General features: G+C 37.9%; 1 protein-coding gene across 1 annotated transcript; it reads left to right on the forward strand.

The window, feature by feature from the left end:
• The first annotated feature begins 1,178 nt into the window (after positions 1-1,178).
• On the forward strand, positions 1,179-17,071 carry fnbp4 (formin binding protein 4). The gene is made up of 17 exons (XM_048158246.1): positions 1,179-1,382; positions 1,926-2,000; positions 2,157-2,287; positions 2,402-2,552; positions 2,644-2,788; positions 6,177-6,273; positions 6,355-6,681; positions 6,864-7,065; positions 8,168-8,259; positions 12,302-12,406; positions 12,506-12,639; positions 13,491-13,651; positions 14,802-15,046; positions 15,136-15,271; positions 15,361-15,554; positions 15,936-16,093; positions 16,189-17,071. The coding sequence occupies exons 1-17, from the start codon at positions 1,262-1,264 to the stop codon at positions 16,277-16,279; spliced, it is 2,565 nt and encodes an 854-aa protein (XP_048014203.1). The 5' UTR covers positions 1,179-1,261; the 3' UTR covers positions 16,280-17,071.
• The last annotated feature ends 957 nt before the right edge of the window (positions 17,072-18,028 follow it).

An 18,028-nucleotide genomic window follows, 5' to 3' on the forward strand; every position in this document is an offset into this window, starting at 1 on the left:
AACACTGAAGCAGAGTTAAAGTTAATATGATAATAATATGCTGTTTGTGGAGTTGTTTAATCAGATCTTGAGAGATTTAATGTCTTTTATCTTCAGTTGATTTCATCTAAGGCTGTGGCTGGAAGTCATTTGTAGTTATTGTGTTTCGCTTCAGTAATTCTGCTTGTTAACAGCAGGTGTTCATCACTAATGCTCAATTATAACTTAATTAATCTCATTATCTTTAACTCTGCTTCAGTGTTACTTTAAAACTATATAGAGAGGGACCATATGTAAAGGTGCGTTCACATGGCCTCGTAATTCCTGTAGTTACGAGATTCTAGCTTGTAAAAAGCGTTCACGTCTTCATAGAGTTCGTAATTACAGCTGGGAGTTTTCTGAAAGCTCCCACATGTGCCACGTGGCCGCTGTACCACCTGACCGCTGTAGATTCATTTAGGCGTTGATAGTGGTGCCATGGAAACGCATATTTCCCAGTCCAACAGTGAACAGCTCAGAATATAACGTCACGTGTTGTTAAGTCCAGAGATCGCGTTGCACTCGCCACCAAATGGACAGGGGTGGGAATTACAGTTACAGGTTACAATAGATCACCCTCAATGTGAAAATGTCAAAATGATGGACGGCCTTCAGATTTTTCCCTCACAGCTAAAAAAAAAAAATCAGTCAATGACGGAAAATTTTCAGTTAACCGAACCTCTGTAGAAGATATAAACCTTGCAAATACATTATCTTAATAGTAGGCCTATCTAAATTTTGTAATAGTACCCTAGTTATTAGTAGGTCTATCTGAATCTTGTACAAGTAAAGTATATAACAATATATAAAAATAATATGCATAATATAAATATATTAATAATAAACATACGTATGTGATTTTTTAAAATTTCCCACAAATAATAATATTAATAATAATAATAATAATAATAATAATAATAATTTATATAACCTTTTCACAACATTTGCTACACATTTGCTACACAACATGACAAATTAAAAGTCCCTCTTCTCCTTTTATACATCGTAATAATACAACACTAAGATATAAACAAAGGTCCTCGGAAATACATTTACATTATATCCAGCTGTTACAAAATTTGCGTAAATATAACTGTTTGGCAGGAAGAAAGACAAATCGCTGAAGTTATATAAGAACTTTTATTTTGAAGGACACGAAGTCAATCAGCCATTTGGAAAGAAAGACCGATCAGTTCCACACGGGGCTGAGATTCAGAGCGGAGCTCCATTATAAACAGCCGTGATGGGGAAGAAGACTCGCACAGGCACCGGCAGGAGAACCATATTACAGCTCTCACCGCCGGGACCCAACCGCAGCGCCACGGGAGCAGCCAGAGAGGACGGGGTCGCCTCTGGATCCGAAGGTGGGCGAGAAAGAGATCAGTATTCAAACCGTAAAAACTCGTCGGTAGAGTCAGATACACAAAACATGGAGCAAGACGAAACCATTTTAAGACAAACACGGTGTGGAAAACCGGTTTATTTAGGAAACTAGTTGCGACATTTGGCTATTCTTAATAAAAATATGACATTTGTTTTGTTGTGGTATAAGTTATATTGTTTAGTAATCACATACACATTGTGTGGTTCAGGTCGTACATTTTGAATAGCCGCTTGTCAAGTTTAGCATTAGCCACATTGGTACCGATTAACCGCAAAAATGCGCGTTTTGATAGAGCTTGTCAAGCAGGTTTTGACGTAAACAACATAAAATCATCCTTAAAGGTTTACTTTTATGTATTAAAGAAAGGTGTTTGTTATTTAAGTAATTTATAAGCCACATTTGGAGTTAGCAGCGCAGCCGCACTTCAGACAAAGCGTTAGCTAACATGCTAATTCAGCCGCACTAGGACAACAAGGTTAGAAATGTCTTAAAAATGTTACAAACTGGCTGTTTCTTTTTGTAGACGAACCTGAGGGTAACACAGACGGGCAAAGAGAAGTTAATGTAGTAATGAAGACTCCAGCTGTGAAGGCCACACGTGAGTTATAGCAAATTGTTGTCACTACATAATATAAAGCAAGAATACATATCATCATGTATTGTAAAAAAAATAGTAAATTGTATTTTGTCTAAGTATAATATATTACTATATAATATATGTGCTTATTGTATAAATATTGTATTTTCTCTGTAGAGGGTTTATCTCTGCTTGGAGCTTATGAAGACAGTGAAGAAGAAGATGCGGCGGAAAACATCTCGTCTGCCACAAAGGCGAAACATAACCAGTCTGCAGACATTGACAGCACACTTGCCAATTTTATGGCGGTGAGTGAAGTCTTGGGTTACTTAAAGGGTTAATTCACACAAGAATGACAATTCTAAGTCCAGGCATATTCATTTATCTAAGAAACAATTGGTTATCATGTGTGTTCCCCAAAGGAAATTGATGCGATTACGACCCAACCCGACCAGACAACTGAATCGGGGACAGAGCCAAGCGCACCAGCCCCAACTCCTCCTCGACCCGAACCCAAAACAGACCAGCAGACTCAAGAATTTCAATATGACACTCAATACTCCCTTGCAGGAGGTGAGTTTTGTAGTCGACTAGTTTGGTTTGCTTAATCTTAAAATTATTCAAAATGTTAATACTTGTTTTCTTGTGTTTGGGGATGTTGTAGCTGGGTTGGAGATGGGCGATTGGCAGGAAGTGTGGGATGAAAATACCGGTTGTTACTACTACTGGAATACTCAGACCAATGAGGTGGCCTGGGAGCTTCCACATTACCTGGCAGACCAGATGCAGAGTCTACATCACACTGGCAGGTGAGTGCAGCAAAAGCAACATTTATTATATGAAGAGTTTGGTTCCAAAATGCTATAACTCCATTTTGATTCATTTGAGTAAAAATGTGTTGTTTTTACCAAGAAAGCGGCAAGATGAAAACCGCTATTTTCTGTTTCAAACTTTCACATAGCATCTTTTGGTTATAAAAACATTAAAAATTCAAATCTAGATTTTGATTTTCAAGGGCCAGTCGTTCAAAAAGTTTAATCTGGATCAGAATGATCTGGATTTGGAAATCCCATGTTTTGCTATCCAGGATCAGGTAATCCGTCTTACTTTTGTGCTGGTTTTTCAAAGAAAAATTGGATTGGATCACCATGATCCAGATACACACTTTTCCAGATTACCAAGTCTGGATTACCAGTGCTCTATGGAGCCCCTAAAGGTACATGATGATAGAGAGAATATGGGTTTTGAATTAAATATAATATTTTTTGTTGGATATTTACCGCTGTTTGGGGATTGTTTTATTGCACCGAAATCTTTTTTACTTTACAGTAGGTTACCGAAAGGCTAAAAATGTAGGTTAATGTCTACTTCTAATTTATTTAACAGTTAAGGCCTGTACACACCAGGACACATATCGCACGCGTTTATCGCCAACGTTTTTCGAAACGTTTTTTGTGTTCACACCCAAGCGATTTTCATTGGCGATGCACAGAGTGAAGGTGCAAATTCACTCCCTGACAGTATGTGGCGCTTGTGCTTAACGGTAGTGCAAATAAACATATTTATGATATTAATAAAGTTAAAGAAGATAAAAATGCAGATATTAAATGGCATATATATGAGAGATGGTAGTCAGAAACGGTAGTGCAAAAAAACATATGATATTAGTAAGGTTAAAGAAGATAAAAATGCAGATATTATATGAGAGATGGTAGTAGGGTTGTGCCGATGGACGATATCATAGTCCATCGTGATGGCTGACCGACATCACGATGGAGAGACACCATCGTGATGCCACGCCCCCGTCCCGCTCCGCTGCGAGTCTTGCGAGTCGACACACTCTCTATAGACTATAGTAAACCTAAAATCTTTGCAGGAATTGCTCTGTAAATTAAATTGAGAATATAACTAATGCATATATGCTATTTTAAATACTGTAGTTTATGCCAGAGACCCGACGTGTGTTAGTCTGTGAAAATACCGTGTCAGGCATACCTATTGGAAAGCTCGGATGAGTCATTAATTGGGAAATAAAATAACCCTTTCGCACGTAAATTTAAAATATTCTGCCGAACGTTATTTATAACGTATCACTTTATTGTTTCCATGGTGACGCGTCATCGCTTGTCATGTCACACACCGCAGCGCTGTATGACTGATGATCTGCTTTTATTTCAGTTTTCCTTTTTTATTCAAAATATTCACAAATTTGTTAACTATAAAAAATATCTGATATTCCGATTGTCAAATATGAGCAATATGAGCGTTAGATGAGCTATACACGTTATGGGCGCCGCCGTGTTAGTTTGTGCCGCAGGTTCTGTTGGATTTACAACATGTGAATTCATCCAATTCTCCCGAAGTAAGTAAGCGGTGAACTGGGGAAGAATAGAGTCAACTTTAAAGTTACTTACACAATGTGTATCTGGTATGAATAAAACATGTCCTCTAATTATAATGGAAAGAATTGTTATTGCCGCTTCTATAGACATCAGTGTGTATTTTACAAACTTTAAATGTATTGTTTTGTTTGTGCTTATATGTATTTAAATTAAAAATAATTAAAATGACCCGCCCACCCCCACCCGACGATATCATCGTCCATCGCGATGTTTTACTGTAAACATCGTCAACTGCCAATTTAGGGGACATCGCCCAACCCTAGATGGTAGTCAGAAACAGTAGTGCAAATAAACATTTATGAAATAGACATTCTCAACTATATTTATTTAATGTAAAAGAAAAAAAAACTGCAAAAATACAGAAATAATACACATCTATTGGTATGGCCAAGAACTGGCAGAGCACCCATAGCGTGCGTCTCAATCAGCTCCCTAGTTCACTAGTCAGGGCACTGATCAGGCAGTCGGCCACATTCATTTACATGGTACACTGATACACGACCTAGGAAGCTAGGGAGCTGTTTGAGACGCAGGGATAGTTTGTAGTGGTCTTCCTCGTCTACTTACTTTCTCTTCGTCGTCTTGTGTGCTCGGCAAGACTGTTTTGTGCTTGATCGCCACCAAGTCGTGTTTTACTGTAACTTCAGCAGCTCCAGGCACGTGAACAAAAGCACCAATCTCATTGGTCGGCCAGTTTTTAACGCGACGCGTTAAACCAAAAAAACGAACCCGAGGCGTTTTTAAAAAAATGACGCTTTTACGCCTCGCGTTTTTCGCGTCGGTGTGCACACTCACATTGGCAACCATTGTTTAGTCACGAGGCGTTAAACGTCGGCGAAAATCGCGCGCGATATTCGTCCCGGTGTGAATAGGCCATTAAACTAATCAAGAGCGAAATAAAAAAAAAATGTGTATGTATATTACATGATATAAATGTTGTATTTTTTGACCAGTTTTAAAGTTTTACTACATTTTCCTCCTGGAATCCACCTTGAAATCCTACCCCCTGTTGGGATCAAAGTTATCCAAATCCTACTGACAAGTTTTGAACAACACAAACTGAAGGTTTGATCCAGATTAAAACTAGGATTGGATTCTGTGATCTAATCTGATTTCAGAATCCCATTTTCCTTTTGAACGACCCATTTTCAAGATTTGACGGTTTATTATAAAAACGGATTATTTTTTCCTCCAAAATGCAGTAAATCCATCAATATAAAAGTTATTTTTCATATTGAAAATACACAACAAAGTAAGTTGATTCACATATATGACAGCCTCTGAACTTTGTAAACTAATCTTATATACAGGCATTTGACTAAAAATACATTGTCGTCGCTCCCAAAATTAATTCAACGAGTCATCTTGTTAATGTTATAAATTAATTATGTTAATTACGTTTCTTCCCCACCGCAGAAACCACCACAGGTTCATCAATGCTGTCAAAATTATTCATTTTTCTGTTTTGTTGATCACAAATCATAAAGCAGATAAGGAAAACTAGGATGCCGGGTGTATTCAGAGCGCCGCCATTACTGTTTACAGTGCGTGGAATGGTGCGCTGTGATTGGTTGAGCGGATATGTCGCCTATAACACAACGGAAATCGCATTTTGCGCAAAATTAATAAATGACTTTTCAATACCAACTGGATTTTGGTGGGAAAAAAATCCTTTTTTTTTTTTTTTTTTTTTTTTTTAAATTGCGTTTTGGAACCAAACTCTTCATATAAATAAATATATGTATGTATTGTGTGTTTGAAATATTCATCTTACTTAAAATGTTGTTTTCCTCAGCTCATCTGTAAATGGCAATGGTGTGGCACATCATAGCAGTTATACGGAACAGTCTGTTGCAGCTGCTCCTGTATCTAAGAGAGAAACCAAAAAGAAGGCAAGGTTTTGTTTTTTTTACCTTTTTGAGATGGGAAGACTACAAGGACTTAGTGTAATTGTGTCTCCTCTAACCACACAGGAAGTAATCGAGAGTGTTGTGGCTTTGACCAGCGAGGAAGAAGAGAGGAGAGGAGTGGCTGCTACTCTTCTTGCTCCTCTCATCCCAGAAGAGGTGAAGGAGGCAGAGGAGAAATGGAGAAAGAAGGTGCTGGCCACAGAGGAGACTGTAGAAGCGGCCCAGGAACTAGAGGGAGAAGGCACTCCATCTTTGGACTCCCCAGCTCTCCGGGACACGGACAGCCAGAGTAACCAGCGCAGCAGGAACCACTCAGCAGAATCTTCCGATAGGGAGGAGGAGGCAGAAGAAGACACCATGGAACTAGAACTAGCACTAGAAAGGAAAAAAGTGAGTTGCATGATTAGGAATAACTTATTAGTCTATATATTATATGAATGAATATTCCTTTATTCTGATTATGAGTCTGATTTTTTTTTTTTTTTTTTTTTTTTTTTATAAGCCAGTATTGTCAAAGAATGTAAGGCTTCTGTTTTGAAATGGTGATATTGAAAGAGTTTGTTCTTCTGCAGGCTGAGCTTCGTGCCTTGGAGGAAGGTGACGGCAGTGCCGGTGGTTCGAGCCCCTGTTCTGAAGCTAGTCAGGATGGTCCTCGTAATGTACTCTTGAAAAAGAGCAAATGGAAGACGGCCTTCCTCCGTGCGCCAAGTCCTGATTCGAGCAGCCGGGGATCAGAAAAGGCGGGATGGGCCACTCCAGAGCACTCAGACAATGGTAAAGATTGACAGTAATAAGTGAATTTTGGAAATGTAATTAATTGGGCTGGGTATTGACACACATTTCAATTTCGATTCACAAGCTTGCGATTCTATTTCGGTTCTGTTCGATTTGATGTTGTTTAATTTGGCAAATTTTCTCAAGGGAAAAAAATCTCTAAACTAATGCTGCAAAGTGCAAACTATACAGGAAGTCAGTTGGTACTACTAATTAATATTGATGGGTAAAATTAACTGATTTGTATACAAATACTTAAATTACACAAGGAAGTTTTTATAATAATAAAGTTATAATACTAACTTTACCTAATTATATTTCTATTCCAATTTAGTTTTTGAAAATATAAACATTGAAATGGTGGCTGTCATAAAATTGGACAGATTTATTCAAACATACATTATTGAAGAGCAGTATAATGAATATGTAATATAGTGCATAATATATATTTAGCGAAATTTACCTGGCTGAGTTTATGGTCACTGAATGGCTTTTCTGAGGTAAGTGTAACATTACGTGACATTGTTACAAGCTGTTTTATTTATCTTCACAAGGTTGAAACACTGAATGAGCGATTACATGCTAATGTTTATTTCATGCTGCAACTAGTAGTAAAGAGGAAGAGATGATCAGTTGACGTGCCGCTTCGCGTGAACTGAGGCGGCAAAGGTGATCCGTCACGCCACAATAAAGAGCATCTTAATTTTATATCAACAGTAACAAAGCACAAGGCATATTGCGATGTATCCCACCACCTCCCATCCAATACAAAGTTCTGCTCATTCATCAACTGAAAACAGCATAAACTAAAAGACTAAGAAACTCATTTGCCACCTTTTCACATTACAAACAACACAAGTAGACAATTAAACATTAAAAAACAATAAGTCAATACAAGCAAAGAATTACACAACTTCATTGAAAAACCTAACTGCAGTTGGAATAAAAGACCTTCTAAATCGCTCTGTGGAACACGATTTAAGAATTAATTTAAGAATTGATAATGGTTCATAAAAATGAGAATCGATTAAAATCGAGAAATCAATATTTTTAGTAATTAACCTGACATAAATAAGTGACTTGCTGAACTTTGTGTTTCAAGCACATTCCAAAACTGCTGAGAAGCAAGGAGAAGATGATGAAAAGGAGAAGCCTGTATCCAAAGCTCTTCAAAAGGAAGAAGAGGACCTCAAGGTATTTAATTCACGTTCCTGTTCTTATTGTGTGCAAATAAGCTGTGTACATTACTATTCTATTGTCAGAATGTAATTGCTTACTTAAAGGATTAGTTCGCTTTCAAATGAAAATTAGCCCAATCTTTATTCACCCTCAAGCCATCCTAGGTGTATATGACTTTGTTCTTTCTGATGAACACAATCAGAGAAATATTAATAAATAACCTGACCAATCCAAGCTTTATAATGGCAGTGAACAGGGGTCAAGAGTAGGGCTGGACGATTAATCGAAAAGTAATCGAAACTGAAATTCAGAACCTCTAACCGACGTAATTTTCCCATGTCGGTTATTTAGGTTTTTTAATCCTGTTAATACTTCCCCCTTAAAAACATAACTGCGTGTGTATCCACGTGACTCCGCCCCGTCCAGTCAGTGGCATAAAAGCAAAACACGGAGGTGAACGCCGGTTCAACACATAGTGATGGCGCGCGAGCGGTGAGCCTTGCGTCTTCACTAAACTTTGTCAGTTGTATTTGTTTTATGGTTTGGACATTTGAGCGATTAGACGATCGAATGTGTATTATTATATCGAGCTACCGCGCTCGCATAGATATATACATATATCTAGGGCTGGGCGATCTATCGCATGCGATTCTCACGCGCATTTCGTCAGTAAAGCCGGTTCCCTGATTACCGCTAAATCGCCATCACCTGCTTTCAAATGGAGCGCCATTTAACAGACAGAGCCGTAGTTCACTGATAAGCCACGCAATATCACGTTCATATCGCAGATGAATCGCCTTCGATAATGAACGCGATATTTGCGTTGCTTATCAGTGAACTACGGCTCTGTCTGTTAAATGGCGCTTCATTTGAAAGCAGGTGATGGCGATTTAGCGGTAATCAGGGAACCGGCTTTACTGACGAAATGCGCGTGAGAATCGCATGCGATATATCGCCCAGCCCTACATATACATGGGTTTCAAAGACGTCACTTCCGCTATGCCCGCCGCCATATTTGGGACCGGTCACAGCTGCGCGCCCTGTTAAAGTCTATGGTGACAGCAGCTACAACTACCAGAGGAAGGCCAACAAAATGCTCTCAGAAAGTTCACAACAAGTTTACAATATATCTGGGATATGTGGTGCTGTTAGCCGTTTCAACAGTCGTCAGAACTACAAATTTATTTGATTTATTTGAAAATATTGTGAATTCTAGTTGCTGTGTTTCGGCGTGTTGTTACAGGATGAACAAATTCACGACACCAGCTGACTACATTACTTAGTTCAAGTACATGCGTGCATGATTTTGTGCAAATATAAGTTGTAATTTTACGTCTATCTTGTATAAATATATATGAATTACCCTATATAGGATGTGTCCCGTTGAGTAAATTAACCTTAGCAAAGCGCTTCAGTTTACCGGTGTTCATTCAGCGCGTGTAGCTCAAATAATAATACTGTTATCAAAATGAGATGATTTGAGAAAAAAAATCATGATCCTTATTATTAATCAAACTATGTGTTGATGAAAATAATACTAGAACAATATAAGAGCTAGGTATTAAAAATAATGCATTAATTTTCTAAAAGAAATATTAAAGTTTTAATATTACTGTGTAACGTAAAACATTTTAATGACTTAATCATTGCTGTTTGAGCTGCGCACGCTGAAGCTGAAGAGAATAAAAAAAAACCATAAACTGAAAGTTAATTAACTCAACGGAACACATCCTATATAAAATAATCCAGATATTAATACAAAATAAAAATAATATTACAACTATTTGCACAAAATCACGTACAGATGAACTTGAAGTAACGTCATTGAAACACCGAAACACAGCAAATAAGCCCAAATAATTCACAACGTTATTTTACAAGTAGCCTATATACGATTATAATATCATGTATAAGAAGAAGACAGTCCCAATCATATTAATGTTGTCTTACTTTTTGAGTGCTCGCGCTGAAGCTATAGATGATCATCAGCTCTGTGGGTTATTTACCTCAACGAAACACATCCTTTATGAGAATAATCAGATATAGCTACTTAATAAAATTATTACAAGTTTTACCTGCACAAAATGACGCGAATGCACAAGTGAAGTTTGAACAAGTTATGTAATCAATGTTTAACTCAGTCGACGCGCTCTTACCACAACAACACGCTGAAACAACAACACAGAGAATTCACAACATTTTATTACAGTCGTGTTTTCGTTATAATGTTATGTAAATTACAGTCCCAGCACAGCAGTTATTAATGTTGTGCATTGCTGTTTGGCTGCCAGTGGTGTGGTCCCTTCTGAATGAAGCCAATAATTCTGCCGATCTAACTCCTTTGGGATCAAATAAATTTGTAGTTCTGACGTCTGTTGAAACGGCTAACAGCACCAGATATCCCAGATATATTGTAAACTTGTTGTGAACCTTCTGAGAGCGTTTCTTTGGCCTTCCTCTGGTAGTTGTAGCTGCTGTCACCATAGACTTTAACAGGGCGCGCAGCTGTGACCGGTCCCAAATATGGCGGCGATAGAATACAGTGACGTCACATGAAACCCATCTATATCTATGCCGCGCTCGCGCAGCTGCATGTGGCACGAACACTCACACAAACAGCTGGGCAAAACGTGAAGATCGCGCGCACACAGAGGAACACAGAAACTTGTTGTCAGCTCTGTCCTGTGATTTATCACTAAAATAGCTTAGAAACTTTAAAAAAAAGAAAGTTATAGCATCTATTTTTTTCTACTTTTGAAGGAACTATTTACAACCCACAGCTTCACAATTAATAGAGAGACGGTATGACTAACAACGAGCAGAAACCTGTAAGAAATGTTACAAACCATAGATAAAATAGCCTAACTGCTGATAGTGAGCTATGATGTCAGATCACTCTTTCAACAGGGGGAAAAAAAAAATCCCACCTTAATAGTCAATCATAGGCTATTTACAGTACAAACCTTGTCAGTGAACTATGAGGGCAAAAAAAAATAAAATAATAAAATAATCGTTCATTAATCGTAATCGAGGTAAAATGTTCAATTAATCGAGGTTTTGATTTTAGGCCATAATCGTCCAGCCCTAGTCAAGAGTATAATCTGAAGAAAGTGTCTCCATCCACATCCATCTATCATAAACATACTCCACACGGCTCCGGGGGGTTAATAAAGGCCTTCTAAAGTGAAGCGATGCATTTGTATTTAAAAAAAAAAAAAAAAAAAAAAAAAAAAGATCCATATTTAAGCTAAGTAAAATATCTAGTTTCCGCCAGACCGCCTTCCGTATTCAACGTACGAAGAAAGTGTAAACTGGCGTCACATCAGTTACACTTTTTCCGTAAGTTGAAAAGGGAAGGTGTAGGACATAGTATAAGCTTTTTGAACTGCAAGAGTTTTACACGTTCTTTGTACGTTGAATATGAAAGGTTGTCTGGCGCCTTTTTTTTTTATTTACACAAACGCATCGCTTCACTTCAGAAGGACTTTATTAGCCCCCGGAGCCGTGTGGAGTAGGTTTATGATGGATGATTGCTGTTCGCTGTCATTATAAAGCTCGGATGCGTCAGGATATTTATTAAAATATCTCCGATTGTGTTCATCAGAAAGAAGAAAGTCATATACACCTATGATGGCTTGAGGGAGAGTAAAGCTTGGGCTAATTTTCATTTGAAAGTGAACTAATCCAATAAGTTTGGGGTCAGTAAGATTTTTAAAAAAGTTTTTAAATGAAATTTCTTATGCTTACCAAGGCAGCATTTTTTAAAATCAAAAATACAGTAAAAACAGTAATATTGTAAAAGAATGGTTTTCTATTTTAATATTTTAAAATGTAGTTTATTCATGTGATGCAAAGCTGAATTTTCAGCATCATTACTCCTGTCTTCAGTGTCACATGATCCTTCAGAAATCATTTTAATATGCTGATTTCTGAACTTCTGGTATACCTCATAGTTACACTACTAGAAAATGAGTTACAAGTTACAGTTACTATTAATATCAAATGTCATGTGACAGCAATGGTCTTTATTAAAAGTTGTTCATGTTGCCTCCTTTAGTTTCAGATCGGAGAGCTTGCCAATACACTCACCAGCAAAATGGAGTTCTTGGGAATTGACAAGAAAACCATTTCAAACTTTCAACTGATGTTGCTGCAAACGGAGGTAATAAAACACAGACAATAAGCTCATAAGCGTAGTCAGTTGTTTATACCGCCGATCCACGTATTGAAATGTCCTTTCGACTTGTTTCCCTTCCTCCAGACGCGGATCGCAGACTGGCGAGAGGGCGCTCTGAACGGAAACTATCTCCGGCGTAGGCTGCAAGAAGCCGCAGAGCACATAAAACATTACGAACTTAACGCCACTCCCAAAGGCTGGTCCTGCCACTGGGACAGGTACGCGCTCCTTACCTTTCACATCCTTATCACTCCCCCTCCCTAAAAGTCCCCCTCCTCATGTGACGATTGACACTGCCTCCGCTGCTATGACAAACGCGCGACTGATTTGCACTTGGTTGTATTACTGGGGAGTGTTTACGAGCACGGATAAAGACAGAAGGTAACCCTGATAAGGGAGCGTCTCTAAAGAGCCAGCCTGACCACCAAAGAATTGGGCCCCATCTCCTCCCCTCAAAGTCAGTCTTAAAGGGTTAGGAAGGTGGTTGCGCGTGCGAGAGCTTTGAACTTTGCAGGACTGCCCCCAAAATGATGGGAGAAATGAGTGACACAGAGTGACCATGTGGAAGCCGCGTGTCACACAAGCATCAGTAAAGGAAGACGATGCCTTGCCCTCGGAGCCTGAAGGTCAGACCAATCTATTTCATTGTTTTACTGGATTTCTTTTCCATGCTCTATTGATGATTGTTAAATAAAAATGTTGTCTTTCACCCTCTGTTAAAGATGCCTGCCTTAAGGCATCTAGCGGAGGGGTTTTGTCACTGTCAGTGTGAGTATTGCCATGATTTGTAATGATGTTGGTAACTTTTCAGGATTGGAGATTTCTCTTCTTTTTCTTTTTTTTTTTTTTTACCATGTTTTTTTTATAGAGATTAAGGTGGGTTCTTTATTAGTGCACCCATTATAATCTGGTTTCTCCTCTGGGCTCCCAGTGAAGCCCAGTTCAACATTCCCTCATTAGGGAACTAGAGCCCCCCTTCCCTTTTACTCTCCAAGGGTCTCATGACCTTGAAATCAGTTGAGGGAAAAGTTGCTAAGACGCTTCTGTGTGTTTGTTTCTCCACCTCTAGAGAGCACAGGCGGTACTTCTATGTGAACGAGCGGACCAATGCTTCCCAGTGGGAGTTTCCAGTCGTGGAGGAGGAAGATGAAGCCAAGCCGCCCCTGCCGCCCACAGCCGCGCCCGGAGACACTAGCCAACCATCTGTAGAAACCACTGGTGCTATAACAGGTCAGGGTTGTTGGTCATGACATCTTTATTTAAAAATACATTAGAAATGTCAGCGCTGATAGCCTAGTGGTTAGTGCGCCGACATATGGCGCAAATGCGTTCATGGTGACCCGACTTCGATTCCCGTCTCGAGGTCCTTTGCCGATCCTGCCCCCCTCTTTCTGCCCAATGCTTTTCTGTCTGCTCTCTACTGTCCTCTCCAAATAAAGGCACAAAAAGCCCATAAATATAACTTAAAAATTGTACATACAATGACTTGAATACATCTTTTTCATGATGTTTTTAAATTCTAATAATGCTAAAATCACCAATTACATAGGCGGCAATTTTAATTAAATATATATGAGTGTATCATAGATGCAAACTCCTCACCTTTCAGTGAGAACTCACCTTTTTGAGATCAAACTAGGTCACCAATGGGATTTGCATAGATCCAATGAGAAAGTGTTTTTATGGGGGGAGGGGGGTCTTGCAAGGGTACTTGTGAACTTACAAGGGTAAATAAAGAACTGGTTGTTTCAGTAAGTACTTTACAGTGTTTCCTTTTACTCTTTACTTTAAAATTACTATGTCTATAATGGGTAATATTGTATGTATTTGAGGTCTAAGATGTGGCAAACAGTAGTGCCGTCTAATCTTGTCTTAAATATCCTGCATAGCACTTCGTCTTTTATAACATGAGATTTTAACCAAATGTTGATTTTGGTAAAATGTTGCAACAAAATGTTAATATGTTTTTCATGAAAAATTACAGTTTTGGACATATAGGGTAATAAAAAATAACTACAAATGAGCATATAAATCAAATAACTTAAAAAAATAATAATAATCCATGCCCCGCCCCACGCAATGTTCTCACCTTTTTTCCCCCTTACCTGTTTGCATCCCTGGTGTATGAAAGTTTTTTTATTTATTTATTTTTTAAAACATTATAAATTGTAATAAAATTATAAAACATTATAAAACTTTAAAATATTTTAATGTTATGACATGACAAAGTTTAGATTGTAAAATGTCATGTTACTTCCAAAACTTTCTTTTAAAAAAGGAAAAAGTACCTAACGGCAAAGTAACATAATAAACATGCATGATGTATTATGGAATGTTATTTTTTATTTTTGTATTTTTTTTTTTTTTTTTTAATAAACAGGAACTTCCTTAGGAGATGTGCAGTCTTATTGGTTGGCTCCCCAACCGCCTCAGCCACCATTGCCTCCGCTTCCTCCAGATGTTCCACCCCCTCCACCTACGGAACAACCGCCACCACCCCCTCCACCACCTGAATCTCCACCTCCACCCCCTCCACCACCCCTTGAGGATGACGGAGAGATAGAGGAAGTGGAGATGGAGGATGAGGACTCAGAGCCTCCGGCTCCTGGAACAGAAGAGTTCAAGGTCATTTTTTTTTTGTCTTGAGAGTCAAGATTGTTCAGCTTGTTCTGTAGTTCAAAGTAAAGCTAAACATTTTGCGGTCTTTTCCTCAGGCGGCTGAAGCAGCAGCATCTTTGGCACTTGTGGCTAAAGGACAGAAACGCAAGGCCCCAGGCTCTGTCCCGCTTCCCAAAACAGTCACCATCGGCAGCAGCCCCATTCTTTATGCTCAACCCATTGCCACAGCTGGTAAGAATAAATTACTTTGACCTATTTCATCAGTATTTTCAAAGTCTTTTGGCAAGATGTTGTTACTCATGTTCCTCTTTCTTTCACAGCCCCAATTCTTGTTGGTAATGCTTACTGGGGGATGACTGCTACAGTTGCACCTCCTCTGCCTACAGAAAGCATAGTCCCACCAATGCCAGCCCTGCCCCCCCAACCACCCCCACCTGCTCCACAACCTCCAAGTGTCCTGGAACCTGTAAACAAAGTCCTTACAGATAAAACCAAGAAACTTAAAAAAGAGAAGGTAGGTGTTTTCTTTTTTTGTGTGTGTGTGTGATGGTGTTGTTTTTTTTTTTTTTTTTTTGTATTTGCTTTCATTTAGTGTGTTTTTGTTTTTTGCAGATTTTGTTTTATATATATAATATATATTGGGTTTGTTTATTTTTGTTTTTGGGTGTTATGTTTTGTTTTGGTTCATTTTGCTTATTTTATTACTTTTTTTGATGGTTTTGTTTTACATTTTTTTTTTTTTTTTTTTTTTTTTTTTTATTCATTTTGTTTATTTTATTACTTTTGTTTTTTTGTTTTTGTTTTTCTTGTTTTATTTTATTTTTCTATATTTTTACCCCCTAAAATATTTGATTTTAGAAAGAAACAATTTGCTATGATTTTCATTTTCATAAAGACAAAGAAGAGCAAGACGAAGATGCCGTCCCTTGTAAAGAAGTGGCAGAGCATTCAGAAAGAGCTAGATGAAGAGGAGAAGTCAAGCTCGAGCGACGAAGATCGAGATCAGCTCAACAGCAGACGCATCGAGGAATGGAAACTGCAACAGCTTTCAACGTAAGTTCAAAGAAGCCAATGCCAAGATTATCAACAAACGTTTGAGAAAAATTACAGATTGCTCAAATACATGTTTCTTTTGTCTTCATTTGCAGAGGGAAGGCTGGAAAGAACGCTAACTTTGAAGCACTGCCTGAAGACTGGAGGGAAAGACTGTTAAAGAAAAGAAAGATGCAGAGTTCATAATATTAGTCTGGAACAAGAGCTTCTGGCAGGGTTGGACTAAACTGCGTTTTGGTGTTACTAAGCTTCAGTGGACTTTAAACGAATGTTTATTTTTTTGATATGCGCACATTGCCTGATGGAATTTATTTTAGGTAAACTCCGTGCTGTTAAATTCAAATGCATCATCTTGTGACTCAAAGGTATACTTTGTCCAGAAGTTATTTTAAAGATGCAGTGAACCTGAAACCAGGTTAAACATGTACAGAATTTTTTGTTCTACTTTTTTTATTACCCCAACCATGAAACCTGTGCACGATTTGTCTATAAATTTAAACGTAATGAAATCAACATTAAAGGACTGCCCCATTTCTTCAGTTTCTCAGAACTGTTATCTTACAAAGAAAATCAAACGTTTTGTACAATGTCATGGGTGCGAACATCAGCTGTACATTGATCTCTGCGCTGTCATGGGTGATGTTGAACATTGCTGTAACTTGTGTATCCAGCTACGATTAATCTCAGATCAGACCAGTTGACCACATTAAATGATTTTTTTGGAGGCATGGCTGAAACTCTTATGTTAGCCACTCCATTGCACTTTAAAGTATGCTTCATATGTGAACTATCTTTTTTTTTTTCCCCACTGATGTGTTATGAACAGTCAACTCAACAAATATGCCAACTTGAACATTGTTCACTAATATGTCTTTCTTTTAAATCTTGTGATGTTCAGTGTAAATGTTCCCTGAACTGGGGCTGTAGAGCCATTGAACTTTTTCTACATTGTAGATAATAAACTCTGTTTTCCACAAATATTTTGTTTAAGAAACTTTTCTTTTCTGTGAGGTGTTATCATTAACTAAAGCTATTTAAAAATTAAGTTAAAGGATTAGTCCACTTTAAAATTAAAATTTCCTGATAATTTACTCACCCCCATGTCATCCAAGATGTTCATGTCTTTCTTTCTTCAGTCAAAAAGAAATGATGAAAACATTCCAGGATTATTCTCCTTATAGTGGACTTCAGTGGCCTCCAAATGGTTGAAGTTTCAGTGCAGCTTTAACAGGCTTTAAATGATACCAGACGAGGAATAAGGGTCTTATCTAGAGAAACGATCAGTCATTTTCTAAAAAAATTTTTTATACCTTTTAACCATAAATGCTCATCTTGAACTAGCTCTCTTCTTCTCTATTTGAATTCCAGCAGTGTAGACGCTGCTAAGTGTATTACTGCCCTCCACAGGTCAGAGTTTGAACTAAATTGTCATATTCAATATGCTAGTGCAAGTATATAACAATTAGTTCAAACTTTGACCTGTGGAGGGCAGTAATACACGTAGAATAGAGAAGAATAGAGAAGAAGAAGAAAATAGCTAGTTCAAGATGAGCATTTATTGTTAAAATGTATATAATTTTAACCTTTTTTTAGAAAATGAGCGATGGTTTCTCTAGATGGGACTCTTATTCCTCGTCTGGGATCGGTTGAAGCTGCAATGAAACTAATTTTGACCTTCAACCGTTTGGAGTCCATTGAAGTCCACTATATGGAGAATAATCCTGGAATGTTTTAATCAAAAACCTTAATTTCTTTTCGACTGAAGAGAGAAAGACATGGACATCTTGGATGACATGGGGGTGAGTAAATTATCAGAAAATTTTAATTTGAAAGTGAACTAATCCTTTAACACAAAGTAAAATATAAAAAACGTATACTTGAAGTAAATATATTAGTTAGCTGCCGTGTCAAGACGATAGTTCTAGTTTCTGTTTA

Source organism: Megalobrama amblycephala, linkage group LG15 (assembly GCF_018812025.1).
Source record: "Megalobrama amblycephala isolate DHTTF-2021 linkage group LG15, ASM1881202v1, whole genome shotgun sequence".
NCBI lineage: Eukaryota > Metazoa > Chordata > Actinopteri > Cypriniformes > Xenocyprididae > Megalobrama > Megalobrama amblycephala.

Bases quoted from the DNA above. Each gene is read 5' to 3' on its own strand.
- fnbp4 (XM_048158246.1), top strand. From the start codon at position 1,262: ATGGGGAAGAAGACTCGCACAGGCACCGGCAGGAGAACCATATTACAG. The intron at 1,383-1,925 runs GTGGGCGAGAAA...TTCTTTTTGTAG, and splicing joins GGTCGCCTCTGGATCCGAAG to ACGAACCTGAGGGTAACACA. The intron at 7,066-8,167 runs GTAAAGATTGAC...TTGTGTTTCAAG, and splicing joins TCCAGAGCACTCAGACAATG to CACATTCCAAAACTGCTGAG.